Source organism: Penicillium argentinense, assembly GCF_028826775.1.
Source record: "Penicillium argentinense strain IBT 30761 chromosome Unknown utg000010l_segment0_segment0, whole genome shotgun sequence".
NCBI lineage: Eukaryota > Fungi > Ascomycota > Eurotiomycetes > Eurotiales > Aspergillaceae > Penicillium > Penicillium argentinense.
The window spans coordinates 1,770,928-1,797,764 of record NW_026622669.1 but is presented as its reverse complement, the minus strand read 5'-3'; the positions used below and the strand labels follow the sequence as shown (position 1 = coordinate 1,797,764).

The following is a 26,837-nucleotide window of genomic DNA, read 5'->3' as shown; positions in this document are numbered from 1 at the left end:
CTCCACTGTGGAGCGCGGGGCCGAGCGCATACAATACGATGACGGGCAATACGAGGAGATTGTGGCCATAGGGATGTGCATTTATCTAGGCTCTCCACTGATCTACTTCGGATTCCCGATTCATCACTAACGCCATCAATGCCATTATTACGTAGTAATCTTTACTGGCAATCACATAATATGATTCATCAATTCATGAGCCGACAGCTACACTCTCAGATAACCATCTCGAAATCATCGCTTCCCACTCTTCCTTCGTCCAGGGCGGACTATTATACACCAGATCAATCCCATACCGCGCCAACTCCGCCTGGAGTCCACTGATCCGATCCCACGGATATCCATAATCCTCTGGATAAGCGCCATACTTGTGCGGGTATGCACTGAGCGGATTAAAGAGGATTTCAATCGTGTCCAGTGCCGATCTCTTGCTAGCTGCAGCCTTCCCTAGGCAGCGCAGCCAGTTGACTTCCTTATCGCCGAAGTTGTTAATCAAACAGCACCCCATGATCCCAAACGACATGCCGAAAGTCTGGAGCTTGGGGGAGAGAACCCGGTCGGCATGGGAGGGTTCCCATCGGAGGTCGTTATTCCAGCGGTCATCTTCGTCGTTGAGCTGAGTTCGGGAGAGCCGGAGTGCTTCGAGTCGCGAGAAGATGGATGCGTCGAAATGAAGGCCTTGATCGTGGCCGAGGAGATCGATATAGAGGTATTTCAAAGTGTCTTTGTGGATGGATAGCCATTTTTGGGCATCGCGGAGACTCACACGACTGACAAGCTTGTTTCCAGAGGTGTTGACGGTGAAGTCCACCAGCTGCTTGGGCCAGTACACAAACTGCTCGATTGCTTCGGGAAGGTCCTTGCAGTACTTGAGAGTAAGAGAGGTGAATGGCGCCCCGCGTGATTTCTGAACCATCGTTAGCATCGGTTTTGCTTTGAACAGACTTTTCTGAAGCTCGTAAGCATACCTTCGAGGAGAGCATCCTCCGGAGATCAGCAGGGTCGGAAGGTCCATTGGAGATCATCGCTAATACCTCTAATGAGGGGAAGCTAATATTTTCCATGGCTTCTGCCAATGACAGTCCGCGACTATTGAATTCATCGCCATCGAGCAAGAATTCTTTCAGCTGAACCATGCCCTTACTGGCATTGCGAATCAAAGCCAACGCATTCGCCCGTTGCCCCTCAGAAACGCCTTCATGGAACCCACCATAGAAGCGAAGTGACCGAGTTCGCGTTAACCACGTAATAAGATCATTGGCCACTTGAAAGTCCTCGTCAGAGGTATCGGCTGTATCGTCGATAATGATGTCGAGTGAGAGACATTTCGCCCGGAGCGGAGGGTTGTCCCGCAACACTCGGTGCAAAGCAAGTGCCCGTCGGCAAGGCGGCACAATACTGCGGTCCTTGATGCATGAAGGACACACATATTCATGGTAGAAGGTAATGCCCTCGAACAGAAGTGGAGTCACGAGTCTATGTATGCGACGGCAGACGAGGGCCAGTGCTCTGAGCTCGCTGTAGACGCGCTTTGGGTGTTGTACCCCGGCATGAAGTGTAGTCCCGTTTAACGTGCTTTGATCCAGAATCTGTGACAGGATCTCTTCTGGGAGAGTACTCAGTGACCGGCCTGGAGATGTCTGTTCATTATTCGTTAGGATCATTCTTGCAAACCGTGGAGACGATCGTACCATGGTTTCTTAGCGCAAAAACAAGCGAATTATGGCACAAGTTGTTTCGAAGAAGACGAGACTAGATGTCCCGATGACAGTGAAAGTCAAATGGGGATGGTTGAAAAAGAACCGCGATGATATTCTGGGAGGTTGTTGAAGGTGGTGTTGGGGACCTTTGAGGAAAGCGCTGCGCAAGTACCTTCGTAGAAGAGCGCAACGCCATCGCCGATTCAAATCCACCGTTCTCCACATCCTCATAAAGCAAACATCATCTCACCTTATCTCGGAAGCTCTTGTGACTACAATCTATACGCATCTCATATCACTTGACCATGCCTTGTAGTCTTGACTGCGTCGCTATGGCCATGATCGACGCAAATGCCACGCCCGACCCACCGCAACCACCACTGCTGCGTTACTTGATCGCAGTATCCCAGGGTATACACTAAACCAAGTCAATAATACCTTAAGGAACGCCCGGTCTCGGGGTTGCACGACGTCCAATAGTGCGAATGGTCACTGCCGACCAACACGACAGCTCCATTGGATCGACGCAGCCCCTGGCGCGACTGCCTAAAGGGCCAACCTTCCTTAAAAGGCGGGGTCTATTGAACTTACCCTCTGCAACTCTCCAGCACCGTACCTCTCACCCTCAATTGCACGCCCATTCTACTGCCATTCCACCACCATGAAGCTTTCTCAGATCACTCTTGCTCTGACAGCTTTACTGTCTACGGCCTTTGCCCAGGGCCTGGGCGATCTGCCTGACTGCGCGGTATGTCAACCATAGGTCTATCCGCTAGGCTTTCCGAGGCAAGAGAAGGGCAGCATTGACGATAGCACGCAGAGAGACTGCGCAACCGACGCCATTCCTGCCAGCTGTGGCATCGACGTGGAGTGCATCTGTACCACCAAGTCGTTCATCAGTGACATTTCCTGCTGCGTGGCTAAGAAATGCTCCGAGGACGACCAGGACAGTACGTATACTCCCCACAGACAGTCCGTCTGTAGAGACACTGACGTACGATTCCAATCACAGCTACCCTGGAGGTCGCCAAGAACATCTGTGCCCGTGGCGGCGTCACTGATCTTCCCAGCTCGATTACCTGTTCGACAGCTGTCTCGTCCATCACTGGTGGTGCAGCCACAGCCACCACCACCACCGCCACCGACGCCAGCACCACCAAGGATACTACTGTTACCGGTACCAAGACCACCGAGGCCGCTACTACCGGCAGCAATGCCTCGCAGAGTGGATCTTCCACTGCTGCCTCTTCCTCTGCGGCTGTCACCACCGGCGCTGCAGTTCTTGGTCAGGCCAAGGACGCCACTCTGATGGCTGCAGCTGGAGCTGCTGCTGCCGTTGCTTTCTTCGTCTGAGATGCGTAGAACTCAAGCAATGGGGTGTTATGGCATCGTTATGACCCCATCTTGGGATATCAAACGACTAGAAGAACCGGATGGAAACGCTCTGAAAGTGCCGGAGATCCGAGAAAGTTATGACCTTAATGGACACATGTAATAGTCGAGACATATGAAACAATCGAACGATTATTCTATTTAGTATTGGTACACATGGGGCAGTTTGTAGCTGGCAAACTTATTCCTCGCCAGCATCCCGACGAGCGTCCTCGAGTAACTTGGTCAACCGCTCCTGGCGCTCCTGACGAAGCGTAGCGAAGATCTTTAAAAAAGCAATAACCGTTAGTACTGCCACAATCGGAGGAGACCATGATAAACCTACCCAGAACCACGTCATCATCTCCATAAAGCTAAAGGTGAAAACCACCCGACTCTTCAACCGATCCAGACCCTCCGCCGCAGCAGTCGCCGTATAGGAGCTCACCAGGAACGAATCCCGTCCCTGGTAAATGAAGAATGCCAGACCACCATAAAGCGCGAATCGACTCGCAGCAACACTAATCCAAACATTCCAATACATGGTCAAGGACTTGGTGATATATTCCGGCAAGCTGGCGAGGACCTGGAGGTCCTCAGCGGGGAGGTTTCCATTGCGCAGGGGTCGGCTGTAATGCAGTGCTTCGTCGAGAGCATCGTTGAAAGGTAGGGTGGAGAGGAGGATCAGGTCGAAGAGGGCGGTAGCGAAGAGTGGGACAGAGCAGAAGACGAAAGGGTTTTCAACCGCACTGGTGACGGTGGGGAAGTCCTTTATGATCTCAATTAGATTCATCTTATCCAAATCTACAGTGCAACCAATGCTGTCGGCTGGTGCTGAGTTGGAGTACTTACAATCTTCAACGCTTCGCCCATCATAAACACCAGATCGCAATCCGTGATGAAAGCCGGGTTCTTGACCAGATAGCCCGCGATAATAACCAGGAGCACGCCATGTGCCTGGATAAGCGTTTTCGAGGACACGAGGACCATTTTTGGCGTGGTATTGGAGATGGAGGAGTCAAGGGAGGAAGTCAGCAGCCTGCTGGCAAAAAGTGGTTGGTCCGAGTGTCCAGCCGCGCAATGTGGGGAACCAAGCTGCTGCTGCGCGATTCGAGTCCCCCACCAACATCAAGCCGGAAGACTTGGAGCAGGCACCAGATCGGCACAAATTGGATTGTGCAGCGCAGTGCGAGAAATCTGACAGAAAAACAGAGCAGAGCTCATACTGCAATATTTGCAATGGCCGACCTCGCTCTGCACACCGAGCGACATGTCAAATACTATCTCCGATGTCTGAAGACGTTCCTACCATCAGCCTATCTCTCCAATGACTCCAATCGCATGCTACTGGCCTTCTTAACACTGACTGGTCTCGACACTCTCGGCGTCCTACAAAGCAAAACCACCCCGGAGGAACGACAAGCGTATATCGACTGGCTGTATCACTGCCAGGTGCCGACGGGAGGATTTCGCGGGTTCTCGGGGACAGACTTTGGCGCAGAAAAGCGAACTGTCGAGAATGAGGCCTGGGACCCGGCGAATGTGCCGGCGACATTCTTTGCGCTAGTCAATCTGCTAATTCTGGGAGACGATCTGTCGCGTGTCAAGCGGACGGAATGTCTCCGATGGCTTCCACGGCTGCAGCGCGAGGATGGCAGTTTTGGAGAAGTTCTTGGACCTGGTGGGGAAGTTGCTGGGGATCGGGATCTGCGGTATTGCTGCTGTGCAACTGGGATACGGTATATTCTGCGTGGGAGCAGTGGGAAAGGTGTTGAAGATGTGGAGGATATCGATGTGTCGAAACTAATAACATTTATTCAAGCTTGCCAGGTAATTCGATTACTTCGCTCTCTTACCCTATTGCCCTACTCGCTATCTAATTCGCCTTGAAGACGGTCTACTAACGTTGATATCGAATTTTCAGAGTTACGACGGTGGTATGGCTGAGTCTCCGTTCCGTGAAGCGCACAGTTCGTACTCCCGGCATTAGCCCCTCTCCGGCCGATCTTTCTGACCAGACGACATAGGTGGCCATACATATTGTGCAATTGGATCTCTAGAGTTTCTGCGTCGGGCATCAACTGACACCCAACCAGCGACGCTGTTGTCGCCTGGTTCTCCGCAGTTCGAGACGTTGTTGGCCTGGTTAACATCACGGCAAACGGCCGATCTCGGCGAGCAGGAGGGTGAGGACGAGGACGAGGGTGAACGGGATGATCAAGGGACCGAGAAAGGGGTGTCGGCAGAGACAGATACTGCCCAGGATCAACGGTCAGAAGATGCAGAGACCGGTTCTCTAGATGACATGATCCTAGGACTGTCCAAGCTCGCACTGGTGGCAGACAACACGATAGACTGCGCCGGGTTCAATGGCCGCTGCAACAAGGTGGCGGACACTTGCTATTCGTTCTGGAACGGAGCAACACTGAAGGTTGGTACCCTTTTTCAAGCAAGGATTCCCCATGGCCTCCACTCACGACATTGTAGATGCTGGACCGGTTCTCGGTGATCGATGACGTTCGCAATCGGCGGTACTTGCTGAGGAAGACGCAGCATCTCGTGGGTGGCTTTGGAAAGGCGGCGGGTGAACCCCCCGGTAAGGCGAAACATTGTTCCTCCTGCGGCGACTTTGCTGACCCCAGCCAGATCTCCTCCACTCCTGCTTTGGCTTGATTTCACTGGCCTTTCAAGGCGAGCCGGGTCTTGCTCGCGTCGACCCGGCGCTGGTCACGACCGAACGAGTCATCGAGCATCTCGAATCACTGCCGTGGCGAACATAGACACACTGCGGCGATGCGGAATTAATGCCTTTGTACGATCACCCTGCAGGAATACATTTGTAGACGATTGGTCCAACACACCGTCAGCGGCACCAATAACGGCACGCGCATAAATCGAGTCGCATGCTGGGACAGGGATCCGCGATGGATGAATGGAAGGTGGAGGGCGATGGTGGGGACGAGGGTGAAGTGCAGAGAGACCAGTGTGAGCGGCCTGGTACTAGTGACTGCCAGTGAGTAGTTAGTCCTGTCGTAGCTACGAGTCAGCGCCGCCAAATTTAGTCACGAATCCATGAAACGGCAGGCAATTTCCATTCAGGGGCTCGAGCCGCGTATGATATAATTGAGTAAGGCCGTTCGAGTCCACAGCCGAGTCTCCACACGGTCCACGTTCCCGTTGACGTTTGGCAACACTTTCTTGTATGCACCTTCGCATTCCCGCCTTTCTCGGTCTTCCTTCTCTCTCTCCTCCCCCCAACACCGCCGCCTAGCTGAATCCACCTCTCTGCAACCACCCAAAACCGTCGGCATTCGTTCCTTCCTCTTCTGCATTCCTTTGAATGGCCATACCGAGCAACCCACGCCTCCACCACCCCCTACCCGACACGCGCAGAGATCTCCGCGGCCGACGGCAAACCCGGAGATCGATCATAACACATGCCGCCCAGGACGAGAGCGGGGGTGCAAAGCCAGAGACAAAAGGAAAAGGTGCGTCCAGGACTGTCTTGCTGGCGCCGCGGGGAGAGCTCTCCGCAGTATTCTCCGGCGCCATCGCAAGGACGTGTGGCTAACAGAGAGACCAATCTTGGTCGCGTGCGGTTACAGCTTGCGAACTCCTACAATGAATTACTCGAGTAAGGAAATCCCGGTCTCAGTCTCCTCGATTGACAGTTCTGGTTTTGGCTGACGCGCGAGTTGCTAGGGAATTTTCCTCCAAGGATCTCCGCAGCGTGGGGAATTACACTCTAGGGAGATTGATTGGCAAGGGCTCGTTTGGAAAAGTGTATCTCGCGTCGCACAAGCTCACCAATGGTTCCAAGGTACGGATTCAGCAATTGCCAGAGGTGCCGAGATCCACACACGATACTAACAGCTGCTCTAGGTGGTGCTCAAGTCCTCTAGCAAGGAGGACACCAACCTCTCGCGCGAAATTCACCACCACCGCCAGTTCCTTCATCCCCATATTGCGCGTCTTTACGAAGTTGTTGTAACGGAAAATCTGGTCTGGCTGGTCCTGGAATACTGTCCTGGTGAGTTGATTTGGCGCAATGGATGTCAACTGGACCGAACGTGGGCTAACTTGTGATGCTCTCCCTAGGCGACGAACTCTACAATTACCTCCTCGATCATGGACCTCTCCCTGTCGAGAAAGTAAAGCGGATCTTCACTCAACTTGTCGGAGCAGTCGCCTACGTCCACAGCAAGTCCTGCGTCCACCGCGACCTCAAACTGGAGAACATTTTGCTGGATAAACACGAGAATGTCAAGCTTTGTGACTTTGGGTTTACACGCGAGTATGAGGGCAAGGCAAGCTACTTGCAGACGTTCTGCGGAACCATATGCTACAGCGCACCGGAGATGTTGAAAGGGGAAAAGTACGCGGGCGAAAAGGTTGACGTTTGGAGCTTGGGAATCATTCTCTATGCGCTTCTAGCCGGCGAGCTACCCTACGACGACGACGATGACCAGATCACCAAGAAACGGATCCTCTCCGAAGAGCCCAACTACAACGACAAGTTCCCGGACGAGGCAAAGGCCTTGATCAATCTTCTCCTGTCGAAACGACCGTTGATTCGGCCTAGCCTAGAGGACATCCTCGCTCATCCGTTCCTCGTAGAGCACGCCCCTGAGCAACTGGCCATCCTCAAGATCCCCCGTCCTTCACCGTTTACTACGCCTCTCGAGAAGACAACTTTGCAGCGAATGAAAAGCGCCGGAGTCAACATCGACGAGGTCATCGAAAACGTGCTAGCTCAACGATGTGATCCCCTGGCCGGATGGTGGGCGCTCTTGATTGAAAAGGAACAGCGCAAAGAGCAGAAACGGGAGCGAAAACGACAGCAGCGAGAGGTCGAGGCTAAGAACCTCCGCCGCCTCAGCGCTGCTAGCAGTCGTTTGGAAAAGTTATCCTCAGCCTTGGTCGAAGTGGACGAAGAAGGTCAAGCAAATTTAGACACCCAGCTTCAAGAACGAGGCCGCCGGGATAGGCGAAGCCTCCCTTCTCAGCTTGCAGTTCCAGAACTACCCTCGCTGCCCGAGCCTTTGCCTGTACGCACGCCTACCTCTGCGACCACCCCACCGGCTATTGATAAAGATTCTATACGCTCAAACTCGACGATGCGACGCCGTCCTGTCCCTCCGCCAAAGGACAAAAGACGATCTCGTCCGAGTATGCTGCATGTTAGTGCCTCGCAGCCAGAGCTGACGCAACACCACGGCATATTTCGCCGTCGTACCAATCGTCGCCATCATCCGTTTTTGAGCCAGCTTGCGTCCTTGAAACATTGGTTTGTGGAGTCGGCGAAACGAGCCCGCTCCCCAAATGCCAAATCAACTGGATCGCGCAAGTTCCTGGCTGAGAAGTTCAGCCCTGCAAAGAGTCAAGACACTGGAAAGAAGGCTTCTTCTCCGTTATCTACTGCCGAAGAACCACCGGGAGAACTGGTGACACCAACCCAAAACAAACGCATGTCCGCTGCCAGCAGTCTAGCTCCTAGCAGTGCTGCATCTTATCGACAGAACAGACACTCCTATCCTCGTCAGCCGCGTCCATTGAACACCAGTCATTCCAGCAATCGGAACTCGTTGTCACCATCCCCAATTACGCCGCGTGGATCATACCGACGCTCCTCGGCTGGGCTCCGAGGTCGAAAGTCAACATCGTCTTCAGTGTCCTCTATTCGAAGTATTCACCACACACGGGCTCACTCTAAAGCGTCTTCGATTTCGTCGAACAGCATAGACACAGTTGCAACACCAACGGCCAGAATCTCCAAGTCTCCTCATAACTCCATCAAGGTTCTACCCACCACGCCCGGGTCATCTGCTCGCTTCCCTAGCAACATCCGACTTGTTCGTGGTCCCGGCGGTGCCTCCAAGGAGGTAGCAACCGACAGTGAGATGCCATCCGCTTTCAACGAGGCTGCACCTGCACCTCTACTCTATTCTCCTTCGTCGAGCTTGGTGTTTGCCCGACGAAAGAGATCTGCCTTCAAGGGTCCTATGCTCCACACAACGAACCTGATGGTTTCTGGTGAAATGGTTCGCTCTCCTGTTCCGGGCCAACCTGTGGTCGGTGACGAAGCCAATCCTCCTATCCCTGCCGGCCGGCCGGCTGCGCGAAAGAGCCAGATCATAGAAGAAGAGGAAGACGATGATGGCTTCGAGGATGAAATCGAAGAAGTCGACGAGTTTGATGGCCCCGAGGAAGATCACAACGAGGCTGTCCCCAAGAAAACCAGCCGGGAGACGACTATCAGAGAAACCTCCGAGACTACTGAACCTGAATCCCCCTCGTCTGTTCGCAAGCCATCACTGGATCCTGCACCCGAGCTAGAAAGTAGTCCAGCCCGACCACCTCGCTCATCTTCTCTGCGATCACCTCCACCAGAGGCCGCCGCTGCTGTCGCGGTCGTGCTGGCCAACGAAACCGCGAAAGACGAAGCCGCCGCCGCTACAACCAACAATGCCGAGAATTCGGAGGCGACGAGTAAACCCGTCACTTCTGCATAACGCTTTAATATCTCTCATGGACATCGGCGTTGAAATCTGTTTTAAATTTGCCCTTGTTAGACGATAGAACTGTTTTTGCCTCTTGCTTACGTTATACCCCCCACGCTATGCAGTTGTTTCCACGGCTTTTTTTTGATTCTCTGTTTGACCTGCTACAGAATGCGGCGTCTTGCGATGCTAACCCCTACACACTCGCTTTTTTTTTTTTTTTTTTCCTCTTGGTTGTCACCCCCTTGCTCTGTGAAGCAAGCGTTTCCACTCATTCGAGTCTTTCTTATCTATTGTTCTCTGGATTACAGGATATCTTAAGTCACAATATTGCCTCACTTGACCTGCTTTGCCTATTGTTTATCTATAGACTACTGCTTTATTTTGCATAGCAACTGCATAATGAATGGAATACACGGTGTATCTGTTGAGTTTCGGTATAAATCCCACTTTGAGCAATAGATTCAAACGAATGTATCGTGGCAGATTGGCAGATATATATGTCCAGCAATAAGAACGCATGACATGTGACATGTGCGACAAAAAAAGGAAGTACATAGCCTAGTTATGATGATCTGGCACATCCTTTGTCTCCGGATTCATCCCAACATCAACCTTCTCCTCATCAACGGCTTCATTTTGCAAGCCCACAGTACTCTCCCCAACTTTATCCACCGTGTCCCTATAGGTAGGCGAGAAGTTGACCGCAACCGCATACGTCCAGGCAATAACCATAAACTAGAAAACTCGTTAGCAGCAGGCTCCAAATGCTCCCGAATTACCAATCAGGTTTGAGACGTACCATAGTGGGCACAATCATCGCAAACCCAGTATCATTCCTCATATCCGCAACATGCCCCAAAATTGGCGGAACAACCGCACCACCACAAACACCACCAACAATAAATCCAGAACCTCGCTTGTAATGACGGCCCAAACCACGAATACCCAGGGCAACAATCGTGGGGAAACAGACCGACTCGAAGAAGAGGGTCATAAAAAGCATCGCGACACCCTTCTGCTCCCGCTGCGTGATGGACGCGGCGAGGAACGCTACGCAGCAAGATAAATAAACCAAAAAGACCCAGCGAGCCCTGGTATATTTCATCAGTCCGGAGCCTAGGAATCGACCGACAGCAAAGGCGCCCTGGGCGCCGGCTAGGAGCTTTGCGCCCTTTGCGCTGTCGGATGGCGGCCATGTGTCTGTTACATAGTTGATGAAGTAGCCCGCAATTGCGACTGTATGTGTCAAGTTAGTAAGAGGGACCAAGTCTGCGGAAGGGTCCACGTGGAGAAACCTACCCTGCGCACCAGTATACGTAAATTGAGCTAGTGTTGCGTGGAAAAGCTTATACTGCTTCCAGAAGGGCCTATTCTGCTCATCGACATGCGTCTCCGCAACTTGAAACGCCATGTCTTCATCGGTGACCTCGGGGATATTTGAAAGAAAAAAGACAAAGGCGAGACAGAAGACGAAGATTCCGATCGCGAGATAGACCCATTGTACGCGCTGGAGGGCCGTGACGTCGTCCTCTGTCTCGGTGAAGAAGGCGTAGGAGCCAAGAACGGGACCGACAACCGTTCCGATTGCGTTGAAAGCCTGGGCGAAGTTTATTCGGATTTCGGAGTAGCGGGGTGGACCGCAAACTATTTTATTTCATTAGTATGTACAGGTTGGAGGGAAACTATAATTCACCTGTCAAGTACGGATTTGCCGCCGTCTCCAGCGATCCCAACCCAGATCCGATAACAAACGTAGCACCGCAGAATCCACCGAAAGATTGATTCAGGCCAGCAGGCCACATGCACAAGGCACCGATGCCATAGAGGGTAAGGCCGAAGATGAAGACCGTCTTGTAGCCATAGTGTCGTAGGATCCAATTCGCGTAGCCTAGTGAAGCAAGGGGGTATGCGCTGAGCTGATCAGCAACAAGAACTTTCGTGTTTAAAGGAAGTGCTAGCTGGGCAACTTAGAGGCTGGTCACATACCCGAAATAAGCCGCCTGAAGTCCGGCGGATCTCCCACGCGTAATGTGCAGAGTATTCTGGAAGTGCTTGTTGAGGGTGTCGAGGAGACCGTAAGCAAAGCCCTACAATTATCAGCGTAAGAAAGGTCCAGTAAGCACCCTAGGGGGAAACGTGGTATAGTGCATATATACCCAAAGAAAGAATAGAATAGTCACCAAGCCGAGCGGATACAGACTCTGTCTCAAAGTGAGAGTGGCCGCTCGTGTGGTCTTGCTATTATCGACACGCAGGCCGGAGCGAGTCTTGAGGAACTCCTTCACACCCATCTTGACCGAGAGCCTCGTCCCTGCGCTAATCAGGACTATGTAGCCCTAGCGTATAGCCCGGTTCGTAACGGTAGGATAATCGGAAGAAAGGAATGAAGACCGGATGAAACGAAGCACAAAAAAAAAGCAAACAAAAACCGGGCCCTGCTCGGTATTTCAAGGCCGGGCCAGGGTGGCAGCAGGGAATGTCACCCTGTCATGGACGCTCCGCGTCTGCATCTCCCTACACGACAATCCGGGGTTGGCAGTGGGCGATCATTACGGGGTATGGAGACCGTGCGAATCGCCCGCCAGTCAGGAATCAACGCCGGAGTTGCGCCGAGGGGCGGCTAGCTTTGTTCGTCGCCAAGGTTTGGGCGGGGTTGGCCAAACACGGCACAATCCCCCAGCTAAGGTTGAAGCCGCGGGCTTTTAGCCTGATTTGATGCTGCGGAAGGTGGGTTACGGGGATTGGTTGTACGAGCTTGGCTGTGGATGTGAGATTTTCCTAGCCTAGGGTACTAGTAGTAGATCTCTGTATTGTCGCACCGCTGAGACAAGGACAGTACTTCCTCTCTGCACAATCTATGAGCCGGGCTCGATAAGGTTCAGTGTAGTTACGTCTAATAAAGCACAAAATTGACAACAAGTGAATATAGCGTAGAGAAGTTTCAAATCTCTCCTGCATCCCTGGCCACTCAGTATCTCGAATTCCTATGAATGAAACTTTCCCCGATCCATGTCCCAAAACAAGGGAGTTCTTTCTGAACACCAAGCAAGGAGGCCTATAATGGGGAGGAAGCCTCAAAGACTTCTTGTTGTTGATAATTACCCACTGGCCATTCTGCACGAAGATGCCAAAATTCCAGGTCGTCGTTCCATTGTCAGATCCCACTTTTGTCTCTACTAGTAGGGACCCGAGGTCGGTATTCAAATTAAGACTCCTGTTCTTACATCCCAGCTTCGAACTGTTTCATCAAAAGATCCAGAAGCCAGGAGAAGGTCATCTGGAGAAAATGCCACTGATCGAACAAAAGATGTATGTCCCTTGAGAGTAGAGAAAATGCTGCCTGTGTCAACATCCCACAGCTTTACGGTCTCGTCAAATGACCCAGAAGCTAGAATTTGACCGCTGTTTGCGACAGCTGAACACCAAACTGAACCAGAGTGGCCCTCGAATGATTGCTTTGGAATGCCCGAAGGAACTTTCCAGGACTTGATAGTTATATCCTCAGATCTGGAAATGACGGTCTGGCTGTCAATGGAGAATGCCACGTGAGTGACCTCATTTGAATGACCTTAAATTGTAGACTGAAGAGACCATGTTGCAGCATCCCAGAGTTTAAGGGTTCTGCCGCTCGATCCAGATACGAAATTAGACCCGTTTGTAGAGAAGGCGATGCATCTAATCCAGCTTGAGTGGCCCTGGAGTGCGTGCCGTAAAAGACCTATTTCAGTGTCCCACACCTTGACTGTTGCACCATCTGACTCAGATGCGATAGAACATCTGTCAAGAGAGAATGCAATACATTCAACACTAGTTGAATGGCCTTCAAGTATATGCTTTAAAACTCCGCTTGTGGTATCCCAAAGCTTGATAGTTGCATCAGCTGAACCAGATGCGAGGGTTTGTCCATCTGGGGAAAATTAAACACAATTAACAGAACTGGAATGCCCCTTGAGTGTTTGTAGCTCAGTAGTCCAATTTTCATTCACCTCGGATAGCCTAAATATGCAATGGAGGAGTTCCGCATCGAATTGCATCTTGATTATTGATATCCTTGGTGTGAATATCCGTGCCGAAGAGTATACTTGAAGTGGTGTCTCATCGATCATCTTCATAAACCTCCGAACAAAGCGCTTACCGTCATGTAGGAAGAGGGAAGCTTCCGATCTCTTGTGATCCTGTATTTGATAATATACAAAATTAGATATTGTGTGAAAGCTTCGGGCATTCCTAATGTCGACTTACCCGAGTTTCTGACAGAAGAGATTCGATCACATCCACTATTTCCGAGGCTCGGCCCAGGACGCTCATTGCTTCTATCCAGTTGAGGAAATATTTCCGAAGAAACGATATCACACCGTCCATCATAGCGATCGGATCCTCGTTTCGTGTAACATGATATGCCCAATAACGGCAAGAGTACTGCAACTCTGGCGGGAGATGGCGATCTATTGTCAGGCGATCGATGGCTGTGCGTTCTGTGTCCTGATCGATGTGGCACATATTCTTTCTCAGGGTACCACATATGTGTAGACATTGAGTGTCCAATTTCGGGTGTGCCATTTTCTCATCCACCCAGAATGGGCCTCGATCACGTATCTCAGTGTCAGGGAGGAAGTCTCGAAATGACAGATGAAAGATCCGAACGGGCTTAGTCGGATCTTCAGGAATCATTATAATGGAGTGAAGGAATCCAAGTTTCCGTTCAACTTGCTCCTCAGGGAGGCCGAGAAGTTTCGAAAATGAATTGATCAGAAGCGGACTCTCAAGCATCACGATCGCACTCAGGATTTCCCTGGAACTCTCCCATGAGCTTTTTCATTCTGGATCCAATCTGTCCCACTAGAAGTCGATTCTGGGCAGGGAGTTAGGTTTTCTCGAATTGAGAACCTTCACTGCGAGATGTAAGGAGCACTTGGAGACTATCCACTGGGTCCCAATGACGGTCATCCAGAAAACGACATGCGGTGGCGGCAAAGATAAACAACGGAACCGATATCATCACGAGAGATTGAATGGCAACTTCTCCAGGCCAATCGGCAGGCAGAAAGCGATTTTTCATAACTGCCAAGAGGCGATGCTTGAGGAAAGAGAGATACATCATGTACCATCACTTCCTCTGAGATCTCGTGGAGAATTAATTCTGTATGATCAGCCACCTCTGAAAAGCCAAGACGAATCGGCAATTCGAGTCTGCTAGTCAGAAAGGTCCGTATGCGTAGATGATGCGACTGGTAAAATTGTGGTAGAAGTTGGAGGATAATTTGTATCTGACTCTCTTCGTCGCACTCATCGAGTTCATCAATCACTAGAATCACAGATCGAATTGTGGACTCAGATGGGGTTGAGTTCGGAGAAGAGCATTCTGCACCAGGTGCCTTAGACAGTTTCAGTAGTGGCTCAAGGAGCAGGCTGTTAAATTGCTCCTTCATTCACTTGGTCGCGATGCGCGCGGTTCATCTTGTACAGCTTGCTGGATATGAGGCCGCAGCTCGGGTATTGAGAGAGCTAGCTGTCGTGCAAGTGTCGGAACAAATGTTAAAGCATTGCTGCGATCCGTTTCACCTCTTTTGAAAAAGAAGCTTACTCCAAGCGTCTCAATTTCGCCGAAGGATGTCGCAACTCTCCGAGCGATGGTGGATTACCCTGTTCCAGCCATCCCATTTAACCAAAAGATAGATCTTCCATCTGGGGAGGAAGCCCAGTCCCGAATCTGCTGAAGCACATCAGTTCGCGTGCCTGAGAGACATGTCTCCTCATCCTGGTCTCCACGATCGGTAGCGCCTCGTCGAGGTCTTGCTCTCAATCAGTATCATCGCGATGTAACCTAAAAAGAATCACTGAGAACTTACTCGTAAAAAATGGGGCCATAATCTATCCCAATTTGAGATCCGGAGTTGAAGTCTCCAAGTCAAACGTTGGAGCCCATGGTCAAGTCTCTGGAGGTCTCTGGCATCAAAACATATTGAAACGCAAGTAGGGTTCACGTTGTCGAGAAGGTGGTATCAGCCGAGTCCCATGCTGGCCGGGTATAGGAGATGGTCAGACCCAGGAACAGGGCACACAGGTGTGTAATTCTTCCTCGTAGAAGAACCAAAAGGGGGATGAAGTTAGGCGTTCAGCTCACTACTACTGCACCCAGCGGGCGCAGGCCAGAGGCTACATATCACCTGACTGGGGGCCAACATGCAGCCGACACTAACCAATGATATGACTTGCACCCAGGCTTGCAGTATCCCAAAGGATCGGGCAGGCTATCGACACAATTAGCCTGGCCAAATCCAATGCCATTTTTTTGGTTTCATCAAACATGCCTTTGCCTGCTAATTCATGGCTGGGACCGAATATTACTGCTACGCAGAACCAAGACCGAAGAAGATCCCCCGGAAATCCAATTATTGGAACAATCAAATTCGATTATTGACAGTCTCATGTGGAGGGAAGGCCGTCTTCGAGAAAACGCACAGGAGGAAGAAACTCCGTACGAAGACATCAAGCGACTACGAAACGAAATATGCACTACTGAGCTGCGAGAGGCAGAAGAACCGATGAATGTTCTGACAAACAACATTCGTACACTGCTGACAGAGAAGAAATGCGGCCTATGTTATATCGACTATACATACAAATGGGATTTGGAAGATTATTGGGACATCCAAACATCACTGGGCTCAGGACCTTCCGCTCAAGGGTTTGAGATCTGGCGATCGAATCCGGAATGGTATATGCATCCAATTCTCCTGTAGCAGTGTGCAAAAAGCTGGAGGGTGCTGCGCCCGTGAACGTAGATGCTGCAGCCAGCGGTCAAGCGGTCAAGGTGCGAAGAGAGAAGATTTGGGGCCGGACATTGTACTTGCGAATGTGGATGTTGTCAGCAACAACTGTGGTTTAAGGCCTTGGCGAGAGAAGAGGCAGACGAGGCTAGGAATCGGTTGAGTGGATGGAGGTGGAGATGGGCTGTAGGGAAAGAATATCAGAGCATATTTTCCAGAATCGGTAGACCTTGCGAATTTTGAGAATACTCACTCCCCGCCTATTGATGAGCACAGAGCGTAGAATCCGAAGACTTCTAGGACTTAAGAGAAAGTGAAAATTCCTTGAATTGGTATGCGACAAATTTCTATTTTATGGAGCTTCGAGGACAATGCGATGGTGGATCAGACAATTCATACAAGATTCATTTCTATGAAAGGCGTGAAAACCCCTGACCTGAAATACAGGGGATTCGATATTCTATTCTTTCCGTAGAATAGAAGGGAGGCAGACGGCTATTTCTATTCCGAAATCGCCAGCAACATCCTGCCGCCCGTTTCGCTTTATCTCGTTTACGCGCGTTTCGGCTTGGCACTGCCGTTCTGCGTAGTAAAGGTATCGGCAACCTTGTTGTTGTACAGACGGCGTTCCATGTATTTGAGGGCTTCATCAATGAGACTGGTAGAAAGAATAGTCAGTAATGGTTAAATCGAACGATGGACGGTGGCTTACATCACAGGGGCACTGATAGCCAACACGGCCTGCCACTCAACCCAGTCCAAGGGCAGGATGGAGAAGAGAGTCTGCAGGAAGGGAATGTAGAGAATCGCGAAGTGGAGAGCCATCGAGAGGGCGATGGCGTATACCAGCATAGGGTTGTTGCCTAGGAAGAAGGTGAAGAGGGACTCGCTGGAGGACAGGGCATTCATGGCATTCAGCATCTCGATCACCACGAGGATGGAGAGAGAGACGGTAGAGGCGGACTTGGCCATATCGTTGCTGAACATCTCGCAGCCGATCTCGGGGAACTGGGCCGAGCAGCGGTGGTAGTGCGACTATACATCAATGTGATTAGAGGATGGCAAAGGAGGAAATTCACAGAAAGAAAGTCTTACGATCTGCCAGAAAGTGATCTGGGGACCATTGGGGTTATACAGGAACCACCAGACGTATCCGAAGACGGTGGCGGCACCGACGTAAATTCCAATGACCATGTAACGGAACAACAACCAGCCACCGACAAGAGCCTCGTCGCGGCGGCGAGGAGCGCGGCGCATGACATCGTGGTCCGGGGGATTGAAGGACAGAGCGGTGGCAGGGAGACCGTCGGTAACCAGGTTGACCCAGAGCAGCTGAACGGGAATCAGAGCTTCGGGCATGCCCAGGGCGGCAGTCAGGAAGATCGAAACGACCTCTCCGATGTTGGAGGAGATCAGGTAACGGATGAACTGCTGAGTATTGCTGTAAATGGAGCGACCTTCCTCAACCGCGACCGTGATGGTAGCGAAGTTGTCATCGGCCAGAACCATGTCAGCCGCCAGCTTGGCGACATCAGTACCAGTACCCATAGCAACACCAATATCGGACTTCTTCAGGGCGGGAGCATCGTTGACACCGTCACCGGTCATGGCAACAACGTGGTTCAGAGACTGGAGCAGATCAACCAGCTTCGACTTGTGGCTGGGCTCGGTACGAGAGAACAGGGAAGCAGTCTGGACAGCCTTGAGCTTCTCAGCCTCGCTGAGATCGTCGAATTCGCGGCCAGTGAAACTCTTGCCGGTGAGATCTTCATCGGCGCCAAAGACGCCAATGGAGCGGCAGATGGATTCAGCAGTGTTCTGGTTGTCACCAGTGATCACAATCACGCGGATACCAGCATCGTGGCACTTCTGGATGGAGGCAGCTACCTCAGGACGCGGGGGATCCAGCATACCAACAAGACCAATGAGAGTCAACTTCTGCTCAAGCTTAAGGTAGTCCTCGGAAGAGGTAGCATTGTGAAGGACGCTGTCCTTCTCATTGACGTCGCGGCTAGCAAGGGCCATCACACGGAGTCCACGGTTACCATATTCAACAACTTCGTTGGAAAGCAGCTTCTTTTGGGCCTGAGTGAGAGTAACCTTCGATCCGTCGGCACCCTGCAGGACGTGAGTGCAGCGGTCCAGGATGGTCTCGGGGGCACCCTTCACCAGCAGCTTCTGCTCCTTGCCCTCGCGAACAAGAACCGACATACTCTTGCGATCACGCGAGAACTCGTAGGTAGCCTCCAGAGCCAGACGGTTTTCGTAGTGCTCGCTGACCTTGTGCATTCTCTCATGGGCAGCCATGGAGAAGATCTTCTTGTTAGCGGAAACGTCCTCGGTGCCGATCTTCTCGACCAGCGCGCGGAGGGCACCCTCGGTGGGCTCTCCGATGCTAGCAAATTGACCAGTCTTGGGGTCGTGCGAGAGCTTCGCGGCGTTGCAACGAGCAGTAACCTCAGCCAGCTGTCTCACGGTGGAGGAAGAAGCGGCCAGACCCTCCACAACCTTGCCATCGCGAGAGATGTTGCCGACAGGCGCGAAAGTAGTGCCCTCAACATCGATCTCCTCGAGAGCCTTGCCGGAGCTAGACAGGTAGACGATCTTTTCCACGCTCATCTGGTTGGTTGTCAAAGTTCCGGTCTTGTCAGAGCAGATCACGCTGCAGCTGCCCAGTGTTTCTACGGAAGGCAGAGAGCGAACAACGGCGTTCTTCTGGGCCATCTTGCGGGTTCCCAGGGCGAGACAGGTAGTGATAACAACGGCAAGACCCTCGGGAATGGCAGCCACACCGAGGGAGACGGCAATCTTCAGGTAGTAGATGGCACCCTTGGTCCAACCGCCGAAGGAAGGATCATTGAAGTGCTCGATGTTGATAACCCAGACCAGAACACAGATAATGGTAATGACCTTGGCCAACATATCACCGAAGTCGTTCAGCTTCTGCTTCAACGGGGTGGGCTCTGAGATTTGAGAGGTAATGCTGTCGTGGATGTCACCGATGGCAGTTGAGCCACCGGTCAGTACAACAATGGCAGTCGCATGGCCATTGACCACGGTAGTACCGGAGAAGAGCATGTTGATTTGGTCCTGCTTGACAGCTTGGTTGTCCTTGATGGCCCGAGTGTCTTTTCCAACACTCTCGCTCTCGCCAGTCAAGATTGCCTGGTCAACACGGAAGCTGTTGCTGTGGATAGAGAGGAGGCGGCAGTCAGCGGGGACACGGTCACCGACAGCGATGTCAATCACATCACCAGGAACTAAATCCTCCGACTTGATCTTGGTCGTCTTGCCATCACGCACAACCTTGGCCTCGTTGGCCGAATATTCCTGCAGAGCCGCAATCGCCTTCTCCGCACTGCTTTCCTGGGTCACACCCACCACCGCGTTGAGGATCAGAATGGTCAGGATCTGTAGAACGAGGGACAGATAGTTAGCATTGATTCAACTTCCTTCTTGGAGGTGTCTATTCATTGGAGATAACGTACCACAAGCGGATCCACAAACGCAGTCCAGTCATCACCTTCTTCGAAGAGAGCCAGGACGAAGGACACGGCAGCGGAGCCAAGCAAGATAAGAACAAGCTGATCCTTGAATTGCTCCAGGATCAGCTCCCACATCGGGGTTGGGGGTTCTTCAGCGAGGGCTGTAGGGCTGTCAGCACTGGATCGAGCTTCCTTTTGACGCATTGACGCGCCAAAAACACGCCATCGGAGAATACTGACCATTGGGACCATGCTGCTTCCGGGACTTGAGGACCGCATCGCTGGATAATCCGCTGCGCTCTGAAACATTGAAGTGGTTCAGCACCTCCGATGGAGAGCGCAAGAAGGAATTTTCCATGATAGAAAGTTCTAGATCGCTCGCTCACCGCAAATACGAGAAACGCTTGAGGAGACGGTCGGGGAGGATGTGGAGGAGAAACTGGGGTAACAAAAGGAAACGGGAAGGATGCAGAGTTAGAAGCGATACATGGGGGTCACCGCTGGCGAGCCGGAAGTCGGAAAAGAGGAGCAGGAAAGGCTGGAGAGGGGACGAGCGTCAATGATATATAGGATTTCTTTCTCACGATCGCAGGACCCAGCGAGGAGTGGAGCGCGGAGGCACAACGTGTTCTCATCCAGTTGTTTCCCCATTGTGATGAGTAAGCAGGGGCCACAGGGCTGAGACTACACGACGCAGTCCGGAGTACACTTCCTGGGCAACCAACCCGTTCTTTGGGTTTATCAATGGCAGCTTCAACTTCAATGGATTTCAGTCTTTTCCAGATGCCCGCTGCTATCTGATGCATTTCGTGTGGACCTCAAATTCCCTGACTGTTCCCACCACGATGCTGGGGCTTGCGTCTGGGATCTCCGGTATCTCTGCCGAGAGCTGGGATTTATTACGGGGCCCGGTGGCTCCAGGCTGCATCGTTCTCTTCCCTATCGATGGCCACAGGTGGAGTGTTTCGTCGCCCTTGGCAAGCAGATTGTCCGCAACAAACACCACATTCTGCAAAGGACCAGTCGATCTCCTCCATCCTGCGGAGCAGCCTTGTCGACCGGATGGCCGCTGCGGCTTCCTGACTGATTCGAAGCTGTTTGCCCGGCTTTCTTCTTGCACAGGGCTGGGTCAAGCGATCTCTTTCTGCAGTTACACAGGACAATCATGAACGGCCTAGCACCAGTGCAATGATCCTGGACCCTGGGACATGCGCAAATCTGACAACGGTGTACCCAGCGTCTCTGGTCCCCGATTCCCGACTCCATCTGACAGCTCCCGCGTGAACCATTAGGGGAATTCTCCGGTGACCAATATCGGGCCGGTGGCAACGCGTAACTGTAAGCACGCTAACTCCTCCTTACTTGTAAGGCTGAATCTAGCTCGATTACACTTGCATGGCTGGAGGGGGCCAGTCCGTCGAACCCTCATTGGCAGGTTGTACGACCCCATGGGCCTCGGTGTGTTGGCCTGGCTTTGAGCCTGATGCTATGCAGGATATCTTGGTGAGCTCTTCATTGGGAGTCGCCGGAATCATTATCATTTGACTTGCTCGATGGCAGCTGGCATGAAGGACTCACCATTATGCATAGAAGGCCGGCTTGAAGCCACCAGCGGGGACTGATTCAGAGCACGCGAAGGTTGAATTCAATTTATTATGGAAAATCATACGGTTCCGGATACTATGAGGGTTTGTTTCTTCTTGAGTCGTGTTGTCAATATAATGGGACATGCATTATCGTTGATAGAGCCCATTTGGGTATTTCCTTTGAGTCATCACTAAAAGCGGTGGGCGGTTTAGTACTACTCTCTACATAGCATTCTGCCCTCACTTTACAAGGCGCCCTTGAGGGTTCCAAAAAGACCATAGAACCACTTGGAAGACAGCATGGGTGGTTTTTGTGGTACAGCCGGGCTGCAACGACAAGCAGAGATCTACAGTGCTTAGGCGGTGCAGGGTCAGCATCAACAGTTTGCCAAGTCTGGCGCGGCGACGTCCAATATACTACACGTAGAAATGGGGGAAGTTATTTGGGGACTGAGTAGAATAATAGTCCCGTAGGCGAGATGCTATTGCTACTGCTTGTACTGATAATGAGGTGGCATCGGAGACTCGACTGATCGGCATGTGATGAGTATTGCGGCGTGGACTAGCCACTACATCATCGCCAGCTTGTCACGGAGTGCTGGAAGGTTCGATTGTTGCATCATCGTCATCACGACACTTTCCGCCCAAGCTGCCCACCTTTCGGGTAATCTGTTGTTGTAGCCAGAGTTTGTGTATAGTTTGCTTCAGGACTTTCGAAAATAAAAAGTCGAGATGTCTAAACAGAAAATCGAGTCCAGCATCGCCGGGGCCCACCGTGCCTTCAGCTGATCTTCGTACGGTCGGCGAACCACAAAATCGCGACTCATGCCTAGAAAGCTGCGTACTGTAAAACATGACTTTCTCCCGTTAAGCGATCTTTGGGCCTTCTTAGGCAGATGCAGCAGAGCCGCAGCTCATGACAAGCCCAAAAGGGCGGGCGCGGTGTCTGGTACGTGAGGTATTCACATTACCAGGCGGCAGTTGGGCGGCGGCCCAAGTACGCCAGAAGTACCCGAGTACCTGCGGTAACGCGGGCCACACGGGTAAAGTGCAGGTACCGGGTACGGCGTAATGGTGTATTTGTTATGACTCTCCCCCAACTCACCCTCGCTCTCACCCCACTTGGTCCTCTGAACCAACTTCCTCCTCTGCATCTTCCCCTTCCTCGAAACCCCACCACTCTCAACCATCTCCCTTTCAATACACATCCATCATGGGTTCTGAGGTATGTTACTGCTTGCTCTTTTCTTCTGCCCCTGTCGCTCTGCGCCGTCATGGCCATCGCGATCTCAACCCCCTCCCGCTCCCCCGATTCTCACCCCGTCCACCCTGACCCATCGTCTCTCGCGTTTCACTGAGTGTCAACACATCGCTAACCTCTGTTTTTGCAATGCAGCGTGAGAAGTAAGGATATCATCGACCCCCACCCGATGCTGCCAACCAAGATCCAAGACTGACTCCCTCACCAGCAAGACGTTCCTCGCGAGGCTCTGCGAGCAGGCCGAGCGCTACGATGGTATGTAATGCCCGTGTGATGAGATCCGATATGACAGTGTATGCTAACGTTATGATTGTTTTCGCTCAGAAATGGTCAAGTACATGAAGGTATGTCGCATCCCCATTTCTTGTTTATCATTCGAGCCCCCGTGCTAACCGTCCTCGCAGGAAGTCGCCAAGGTACGACACCGCCATCCCCATGTCTTCCCGACCACGCCGACACACGGAACTAACTTGTCTGTAGATCGGTGGCGAGCTCACTGTCGATGAGCGCAATCTTCTTTCCGTCGCCTACAAGAACGTCGTCGGTACCCGCCGTGCTTCCTGGCGCATTATCTCCTCCATCGAGCAGAAGGAGGAGTCCAAGGGTTCCGACCAGCACGTCGGCATCATCAAGGACTACCGCGACAAGATCGAGAAGGAGCTTGAGGATGTCTGCCAGGATGTCTTGAACGTTCTTGACGAGTCCCTGATCCCCAAGGCCGAGACCGGCGAGTCCAAGGTCTTCTACTACAAGATGTGCGTTTCGCTGACATCCGAAGGACTTCTTGGGAGCTTTCTTTCTTCCATGCGATGCAGAATTGCTAACCCACTCGATATTATAGGAAGGGTGACTACCACCGTTACCTCGCTGAGTTCGCCTCCGGTGAGAAGCGCAAGGTCGCTGCCACCGCAGCCCACGAGGCCTACAAGGTATGGCATCTCTTTTCGACTACATCCTTCGCTTCCCTCTGCTGGTGCGACATATAGCTAACCCTATCTTTCAGAACGCTACCGACGTTGCCCAGACCGACCTTACCCCCACTCACCCCATCCGCCTTGGTCTCGCTCTGAACTTCTCCGTTTTCTACTACGAGATCCTCAACTCTCCCGACCGTGCATGCCACCTCGCCAAGCAGGCCTTTGACGACGCCATTGCCGAGCTCGACTCCCTCTCCGAGGAGAGCTACCGCGACAGCACCCTGATTATGCAGCTCCTACGGGACAATCTCACTCTCTGGACTTCCTCCGACAGCCAGGATGCTGAGGCCTCCAAGGATGAGGGCGGTGCTCCCGCCGCTTCCGAGGAGGCTGCTCCTGCTCCTGCTGAGGAGAAGCCCGCTGAGGAGACCAAGCCCGCTGAGGAGTCCTAAGGTGGGCGCGTTTTGATTTGAGGTCGCGACGAGCCATATGCCGATTTTGGTAAGGGGGCGTTCGCATTTCTTCCTGGACGTGGATTCCGCAAAGTTCGCTTGTTTGTTTTCACCGCAGCGTGGCTGGGTAGGGACCGGCATCTCTCTCTGGATATGCCTGGGACCGCGTGGGTCGGTCGGCGGAGTTTGATATTCGGTTGACGCGAGCGAAGAAAAGGGGCTGAGTGGAATTTCTCTCTCTTTTACTGTCTCTATTCCCACTCCAGCACGATTCAATGTGTTTATTTTCCATTCCAATTTACCCTCTAGTCCCTCGCCCGGATGGTGTTGTACTCTTTCAAACTTAGCGTAGACGTAACACTTAGCGATATCAACCTCCAGCACTCTAATTTCTTTCTCTTCTTGAGCAAAGTTGGACAGTACATTGGCTGTCTGAGATTCTTCAACCTGCAGCTTGATTGTCTTTACCTCCATATCTAAGCAAGGACCAGCTCCTCGATTCTGCATCCACATTTCTTAGCGAGCCATCTGAAGATAAATCCACTCGTACACTAGGATACAGGTAGGTTAGACATCAATACCCATAATTGTATTGTTGTGCGTCGACTCGCCAAATCGTCAAGCGTCACGCGAGTTGGACAGGGATAAGGCAAGGATTAGAGACTAGTCTGGACTGGGACGTGGTGCCTCAGGCGGATATCCACTTCCCGTGATCCAACTAGTGTAGTGGGGAGACCCCCTACCCCTACTACATGGGTGCCATCCAGACTATGTGGCATAGCCGGCAGTATACGGTGGCCGGATAGCTAGTTCTAGAATGCACCTTCTTACACCTCCCCGACCTGACCCCTACATTTGAGGTTCTCGCTATTTCCTGATTGCTACGCGTGTGTTTTGTGGTGGTTTTTTCTGCTGAATCGACCCGCACGTCTCAGCGCGTGCTGCCATCGAGCGTTCCCCTCTTCACTAGTTAGTTTACTAGTCAACATAGTTTGTCAAAACGGAGTGGCCGGAATCGGGGATTGTCACAACTCACACCCTCTCTTCCCCCGGTATCTGGTGTTTTGATCACTCGCGGGTGCTAGAATGTTTTATTCCGATTGGATTTGTGTGAGATGGAGAAGCGTGGTGATGGCGCGGAGTCTTGGAGAGTTATTCCGTGTGGAGTATAGGTCAGCAGAGCTAAAAGCAACATTCGTTCGTCTTCTTCGATTAGCTGTTTTTCTGTTAGTGTTGTTATGAGTGATAAGTAGATATTCTGCTAGATAAAACTAGTTGGGATTTTGTCTTCAATTTCCTGCCTTTCATTCACGAAAACAGATCAACCATCGCAGACGAGCGAAGTTCTAGATCTTGACCGCTATTTCTAGAGCCTCTGTACAATAATAAAGCCTACTATCACTACGGGAATTAAATGATGCATTTAATTGGACCGGGGACTCATGGTTAACGCCGCTATTATCCGTGGTAACCGAAGAAAGCATCGGGGCTGCCCCACGCGCGCGAGAACCTGCGTGACTCTTGAGTACAACCAGCCATTTCATGTAGACTTTACGCTTGGCTTGATATTCGTATTGTAATGCTGCGTTGTGCGAAGAAGAATGAGGCTCAATTCGATGTCTATTCCTGATGCCTTCCCTCGGGGTAACGGCTGTTCCCAAGTTCGTTTATTCGAGTCTTTCAGTAGAAGATATCACCCCCCCCCTTCTAGCATATATTTTACGACTGTGTCGACTGCTAACAGAATCAGATTCTAGCAAAGCCGTGTGTAGACACATGGCCCTTCCACAAACCTAAGGGGCTACTAAGAGACATTATCACATGCGAAGATTTGGTTCAACTCGGAGTTCATCACTGGACACATGGCAAGAGATTCCCAAGAAGTAAAACTCCGGCTGAATGGTGGGAACTAGAAGTCGATATCTGAGAACCTAGAGAGAGGATGAGTTGTAAATCTCCAAAAGGACACAACAACAAGGCACTCATCAATGCCAGACAAAGAACGCCAGATATCAACATTCAAGTGGAGACAAAGGGTAGCCTGCTGGTAACTGAGAGGAATGAGTGGACAGAAAGTGAGGGGATCATCTGTCGTCATGGCCGGGCCCTGGTAGTCGACAACTTTTCCTGGGCCTTGATTTGCCGCGCTTCATGCAAACTACTGCCTCATGAGGACGTTAATACGGATCACTGGTGGGTATGAGGATCAACGGATGTGACAGGTTTCAGTCCAAGTTCTTTCGAAGGTCTTGTATTGCTCTTGCATGGTCCAGATCTTCTTCGCTCTTCTCCGAGATCGAGACGTACGGAGCTGAGGCTCATTGAGGGGTAATTTTAGTTATTTGCTTGTTCTCCTGTAGGGCTGCCACCAATGCATGTCGTCCTAGCGAAAGCAAACTGTCTGGAGAATGTTCAATGTTTGTGGACAATCAAGATTCCACAGTTTCTTCCCCTCTCTATCCCCTCTTTGAACCACAGAGACGAAAAACTAAGGAAAATCTGTCCCTGGAAAAGCAAGAGGTGGTTGTAAATCGCCACCCACGAGGATATGATTAGAAAGGCAGCCTCCCTCTCATCCTGCAAGTTACCAAGAGCAAAATGCAGACGAAGCATCAAACAGAAACCCCCAGTCTTTTATACTACGGAATACAGCATGCGGAATGCACCCAAGCAACAGCAAAGCAATGCCCTTCTGTATTGGGTAGAAACGCTCAGTTGCATTCTACATTTCAATCCGGCCTGGGAAAAACTGTCAAAAGAAAATAGAATATCCAAGAACGACATTTCGAACC

General features: G+C 51.7%; 8 protein-coding genes across 8 annotated transcripts; 4 read left to right on the top strand and 4 right to left on the bottom strand.

The window, feature by feature from the left end:
• Positions 1 to 193: 193 nt before the first annotated feature.
• Positions 194 to 1,694, bottom strand: N7532_010357 (uncharacterized protein; the record flags this gene model as incomplete). The annotated part of the gene is made up of 3 exons (XM_056622848.1): positions 194 to 907; positions 969 to 1,640; positions 1,692 to 1,694. 3 exons carry the CDS (start codon positions 1,692 to 1,694, stop codon positions 194 to 196), a joined length of 1,389 nt encoding a protein of 462 aa, XP_056470264.1.
• Positions 1,695 to 2,361: 667 nt separating this feature from the next.
• On the top strand, positions 2,362 to 3,053 carry N7532_010356 (CFEM domain-containing protein; the record flags this gene model as incomplete). Its single annotated transcript, XM_056622847.1, has 3 exons — positions 2,362 to 2,448; positions 2,521 to 2,650; positions 2,713 to 3,053. The coding sequence occupies 3 exons, from the start codon at positions 2,362 to 2,364 to the stop codon at positions 3,051 to 3,053; spliced, it is 558 nt and encodes a 185-aa protein (XP_056470263.1).
• A 220-nt stretch (positions 3,054 to 3,273) lies between these two features.
• N7532_010355 (uncharacterized protein) lies at positions 3,274 to 4,172 on the bottom strand (the record flags this gene model as incomplete). Its single annotated transcript, XM_056622846.1, has 3 exons — positions 3,274 to 3,357; positions 3,418 to 3,840; positions 3,924 to 4,172. Coding segments are annotated over 3 exons (756 nt in total), but the record flags the coding sequence as incomplete, so codon positions are not given.
• cdc43 (protein geranylgeranyltransferase type I subunit CDC43) lies at positions 4,152 to 5,851 on the top strand (the record flags this gene model as incomplete). Its single annotated transcript, XM_056622845.1, has 5 exons — positions 4,152 to 4,901; positions 4,996 to 5,041; positions 5,099 to 5,502; positions 5,559 to 5,667; positions 5,718 to 5,851. The coding sequence occupies 5 exons, from the start codon at positions 4,152 to 4,154 to the stop codon at positions 5,849 to 5,851; spliced, it is 1,443 nt and encodes a 480-aa protein (XP_056470261.1).
• Positions 5,852 to 6,508: 657 nt separating this feature from the next.
• Positions 6,509 to 9,583, top strand: N7532_010353 (non-specific serine/threonine protein kinase; the record flags this gene model as incomplete). The annotated part of the gene is made up of 4 exons (XM_056622844.1): positions 6,509 to 6,705; positions 6,774 to 6,891; positions 6,954 to 7,101; positions 7,170 to 9,583. 4 exons carry the CDS (start codon positions 6,509 to 6,511, stop codon positions 9,581 to 9,583), a joined length of 2,877 nt encoding a protein of 958 aa, XP_056470260.1.
• Positions 9,584 to 10,132: 549 nt separating this feature from the next.
• Positions 10,133 to 11,865, bottom strand: N7532_010352 (putative l-fucose permease; the record flags this gene model as incomplete). Its single annotated transcript, XM_056622843.1, has 5 exons — positions 10,133 to 10,309; positions 10,374 to 11,218; positions 11,268 to 11,485; positions 11,561 to 11,661; positions 11,731 to 11,865. 5 exons carry the CDS (start codon positions 11,863 to 11,865, stop codon positions 10,133 to 10,135), a joined length of 1,476 nt encoding a protein of 491 aa, XP_056470259.1.
• A 5,031-nt stretch (positions 11,866 to 16,896) lies between these two features.
• On the bottom strand, positions 16,897 to 20,187 carry N7532_010351 (calcium-transporting ATPase; the record flags this gene model as incomplete). The annotated part of the gene is made up of 5 exons (XM_056622842.1): positions 16,897 to 17,002; positions 17,057 to 17,379; positions 17,440 to 19,755; positions 19,833 to 19,990; positions 20,070 to 20,187. The coding sequence occupies 5 exons, from the start codon at positions 20,185 to 20,187 to the stop codon at positions 16,897 to 16,899; spliced, it is 3,021 nt and encodes a 1,006-aa protein (XP_056470258.1).
• A 2,441-nt stretch (positions 20,188 to 22,628) lies between these two features.
• On the top strand, positions 22,629 to 24,045 carry N7532_010350 (14-3-3 adaptor artA-like protein; the record flags this gene model as incomplete). The annotated part of the gene is made up of 8 exons (XM_056622841.1): positions 22,629 to 22,640; positions 22,812 to 22,819; positions 22,885 to 22,931; positions 23,001 to 23,020; positions 23,081 to 23,092; positions 23,157 to 23,431; positions 23,518 to 23,605; positions 23,680 to 24,045. 8 exons carry the CDS (start codon positions 22,629 to 22,631, stop codon positions 24,043 to 24,045), a joined length of 828 nt encoding a protein of 275 aa, XP_056470257.1.
• Between the last annotated feature and the right edge of the window lie 2,792 nt (positions 24,046 to 26,837).